The sequence below is a fragment of the Botrytis cinerea genome, chromosome 18 (genome assembly GCF_000143535.2).
Source record: "Botrytis cinerea B05.10 chromosome 18, complete sequence".
Taxonomy (NCBI): Eukaryota; Fungi; Ascomycota; class Leotiomycetes; order Helotiales; family Sclerotiniaceae; genus Botrytis; species Botrytis cinerea.
In genome coordinates, this window is record NC_037327.1 from 455 (window position 1) to 5,348 (window position 4,894).

Consider the following 4,894-nt stretch of genomic DNA (forward strand, 5'->3'; position numbering starts at 1 on the left):
TTATTCAAAAACAATTATCCAATTCTGATTTCCAATAATTGATTTATTATTCGATTCTAATAAATCGATAGCATCTATTTAATATCCATTTTTCGATTTACATTTATCCTTATTATTATCAACTTTTCAAATAACTTCTCTTACACCTCCTTAATCAATTTATAAATTATTCTTTAGAATTGATTTATATCAAATTGTATATTGATATATAAAACATTATCCTTAATTTATTAAATCTTTTTTTTGGTTGTGGTAATATATTGGATTTTGAAGTTATATAATTGATTATAATATAATTATTATATGGGTTTAGAATCTTGATTATTATAGACCATAATTATAAATGTACAAATTAAATATTGTATCAATATATAATAATTTGATACTCTTTTTTTGATTATCTTTGAATTCAAATTATATTTCTTATATTATATAATAACTTCTCGTTACTATTTATAAGCTTTCTGAATCATTATTAACTAAATCAATTTGATTATAATTGAATATTTGAATATATAATTCTTAATATTCAACTAGCCATTATTCTTTTGTATTTTCAAAACGGCTAATCTATTAATTAATATACTTTTATACTTGTTGTTTTACAATAACTAATTCAATAATACTATTCACAATTATAAAATCTGTTTTTGAATTCGGTTTATTCATTCAATCTCTTTATTCGATTTTTCCTTCTTATTCTCTGTTTTGTTTTTTAAAGCTTTTTATTCTTTTTTTCATTATATCAATTTCTCAATATTTATTTATATATTTTTTATATATATCTACTATCTCTTTATCAATCTATAATCTAATTGTTTTTCAAATTCAATATCTTTAAATTGGAATATATAATGCAATAATTACTTACAAATCTCTATTTATTATATAACAATAATAATATCTATTCAATTATTGAATAGTATTTGGATATCTTAATCCATCTCCTTTCGATTTGCTTCAAATAATATTTCTAATTTAATTATTAATCGAATATAATAGTATTATGTGTTTTGAATTAATCAATTGAATATTCGGTATAATACTTTTAATTCTGGTTCATCGTTTTTCATAAATGCAATTAATGCTTATAATTTTATTTAATCAAATCCTTTCAAATACTTAATTTATTTTATTTGATATAATTATAAATTCAGTTCTCGAATTGCTTTAGATTTGATAATCTAATGCTATATATCCTCTTCTACTTATTATATAATTTACTTTAATATTATCTTTACAATATCTAAATCAATATTTCTAAATAATATAATTGAATTAGATTCTATTATTTGAATTTTAAAAAACTAGGCTTTTAATCTACAAACAAAAAAATGCTAACAATGAATGCCAGTTTGTTATAGTATTTGTATCTTTCTTTTTATTTCTAATTAATCTTTTTTTTGTAGATTCTCTTATTGATATATTTAATAATAATACTTTTGAATTTTTTGAAATTGATATATAATATATTAATATAAAATGCTATATTCATTTTGCAATTAATATTTCAATTTATTTTTTTAAAATTATTATAATATAGAGATAAAGGGATTATTTATCAATAGAAATATTAAATAATTCAATTCTATTATTTTAATCTTTAAATCCCAAATAATTTGAATTTTATATATAATATATTCTTGATTAGCTTTAATAACCTTATATTTCCCTTTATCTTTAAATAAATATTAATATAATTAAATAATATAATATATTTATATTTAGAATATATAATAACCCTTTATATCAGAAAATATATAAATGAATCTATAATATAATTAATATATATTAAATTAATTTAACCCTCTAAATTATAATTCTTAAAAATCTTATATTTTTCTAATTATTTTATACATCTTCTTATTTAATACATTCTCAATTTATACTTTAAATCTATATATATAATAATTGATTATGATTTCCGATTTTATACTTTTATATTTTTATATTCACTTTATATTTAAAAATATAGTTTTTATTTAATTAATCTATATATCAACTCTCCTTTATCAAAAATCAATTTGATAAATATAATTCTTAATAAACAATTCTATAAAGAACTCTAAATTATATATTTAATATAATTAATATTATATATACTAAAACCAATTTATATTCAAATTTGAGTTATATCCAAGCTTATTTAAATACAATCCTAATAAATCAATTTGACTAAATCAACTTGACTTTTTCAACAAATTTGCATTAACGGGTTATATAGGGAAATAAACCAATTTGACCCCAAGTTGGTTTTGTTATTGTGGATAGACTCATTATACTAAAACCAGCGTTCTGTTTTCAATTTCAAATACTTCCTTAACTTCTTTCCAACCTCTTCTCATTTGTGCACTTTCAAAATCGGCTAGCGTCTGCCCAGCTTGAGGTTTATCACGAGCACCTAGTCTGAAGTGTCCTATCCTTCTGAATAATTTTTCTGTGCCTTCTACAAACTCTTGGAGAACCAGACCCTGTCGAGCTGGTTGATCTGACCCCACCATATAACCATCACAGAACGCTGCTAGAGTGAATTTAGTTCCATCTATCATTCTGTGTCGTTGATCAGGATCATCTAGCCATACAATCAGGACAGGATCACCCCTCTGGCTGTAGTCTTCGAGGGTTTTTGTCCTGTCCAAGAGCTGCCATCCGGATACAGCCTGGCTCCAAACAATTTCTGTACAGACTGTGCTTATAGTGATACTTGCAGATACGCACTGGCCAAAGGGATTTGTGTCATCTTTCAATTTCAAATGGTGGGTTTTCACTGTAGCCAACGAATCAGGCCACATGTCCTTCGATGTTGGTTGCGAACCTGTATAGTGCCTGACAGGGCCATCGATAGACGCCCAGCTCCAGCTAGGTGTATTAATAGATGCAATAGAAGATCTTATGCGTTTTCCCATTGTATTACTCCACTTTGAACCGTCATTCGTGTTATGTAGTCGCCAGAGTAAACTGTAAGGTAATGTGGACTTAAAGTGACCAGCTATGTAGATATCGTCCTGTACACAACACATTCGAGAAGCAACAGCCCCAAGTGCGATGAGTTTGTCCTTCTCCACGAATGTAACATTTCGTGGTGTATAGTTGTCCAGTATACGCAGCCACTGATTGTAGAATTCATACAAGGGAAGCTGCTTGGTCGGGATGGAGATTTCGAGTTGAGCCACCTTTAGCGCTGCTGATATACGTGGTGTCAATCCTAGAGGAAAGGATTCGCTCGCTCCCCTCAATTCCAGGCAGTCCCAGAATAATTCTCCCTGGCCAAGAGAAAGTACTCGTGAAGCTAGTACTCGCTCTTGAAAGGTCCACGCGCGAAGACCAAGAGGTTGCCGGTAGAGTGCAAGACGGTAGTATGCTTCATCAAACATAGTGAAAGATTGGTCTTTAAGCTTGACTGAAAAGGGAGGGATGAGGTTGTGTAAACCATGCCCACCGAGACAGCTTTCCTTGGGGCTTGAAACGCGGGATAATGACAAGTTTAGAATGCAATGGGAATAGACGTCCCCCATTGTGGCAGACTCCCTCGTCCAATCGTCGACACTATCTGCTCCTTCCTGAATAATGCACAAAGAGTCGATCCAAATATACCTGTAGCCCAGGATCTTGACAAGATTGATAGCCTCCTGGAATGCAATGGGAAGATAATCGAGTGGGATGCCGGCCTGAAGCTCACCTCTGTTCGATGCTGTTAATCGTATGAAGTTGGGTTTGGGCCCCAGCAATAGCTCAGAGCAACATATGGTCCTATTGCGCCATCGATTAATGGGTGAATGATTTTGGCTGTAAATTCGCTCAATTCGAGAAGACGAGTAGGGTAGTACGTTGAATTCATTCTAGCCTTACACTGCGCATGCCCTTCAACACAACGGCTTATAAATGCTCTCGCTTTATCAGCCACATCAGAAATCGGACGGTGTACTTCTGGTTGCCTTTTGCCGACGTTGATGTTGATGGGTCTTTTTGGCTCAGCTACCCCAAAGATAGAAAGATACTGCCAAACTTGTGTCTTGTGCTGCCCATTGAGATCAGGTAAAATCATGAGATTTTCTACTTGAACTGATATCGTTCCCTCGTCGGTCTGGTTCACAACGACTTCGGTAATCCTAAGTCTCATCTCCACGTTTTCAAGCGTTCCCAGCTCTGTCAGGGCCCGTTGCTTTATTTGAGTGCAAATCCTGCAGCCAGCGGACGCAGCTTCATTTAGTGACAATGCACTTGCATGGTGGCCCCCTATTTGGTTGTTGTATCCGTATTTATCGCTGCCGCGGTACGAGAATACGCCTTTGCATACTTCGCAAAGCATCCTAGTTGTGAATCATAGAATTTGACTGGCAAAGCTAGTTTTTTGTTATTATAGATGAGCTTTGGAAAAGTGTGTAGAGAATTTGAATGTTGATAAGTATAGAAGCACTATGGAAGCTTAAACTTTTCCATGGTGTAAGTTGATCGAAGCTACAATCAAGCCTCAAGGCGGACATTCAAGGATAAAGATTAGAAAATACGCAGATGTTCAAAAAAAAAGAACAATTTCCAGATGCCTATTCCAGGCTGTGAGGATATTATTAGTCAAGTCAAAAATAGAAACTTCGGTCCAATTTGACTCAGCTCAAAAAGCCACTGGTGTCCAGCATACTCTAGAAGTAGCGCAATCAGCAGCCTAGAAAGAATAAAGTTGGGTGCAGCCTTGCTGATAAGAGCAACCTTATCTTCAGCTCCAGCAGCCACCGTCGCTTAGCGCACACTCTCAAGTTCTAGACCTAGCCCAGGCTGTGGCCTAAAAAGCCAGGGGTTAGCCCTGTCGCGTTGATGGAAGTAGCTTTGTCTTCAGCTCCAGCGGCCACAACCGCTTCGCCTAAAAGTATCGAAGTCATTATTAGTAGGCAATTCG

General features: G+C 32.4%; 1 protein-coding gene across 1 annotated transcript; it reads right to left on the reverse strand.

Annotated features, from left to right (window-relative positions):
- Window positions 1-2,186: 2,186 nt before the first annotated feature.
- BCIN_18g00010 (hypothetical protein) lies at window positions 2,187-4,471 on the reverse strand. Its single transcript, XM_024698266.1, has one exon. The coding sequence runs from the start codon at window positions 3,513-3,515 to the stop codon at window positions 2,277-2,279; it is 1,239 nt and encodes a 412-aa protein (XP_024554083.1). The 5' UTR covers window positions 3,516-4,471; the 3' UTR covers window positions 2,187-2,276.
- Window positions 4,472-4,894: the final 423 nt, after the last annotated feature.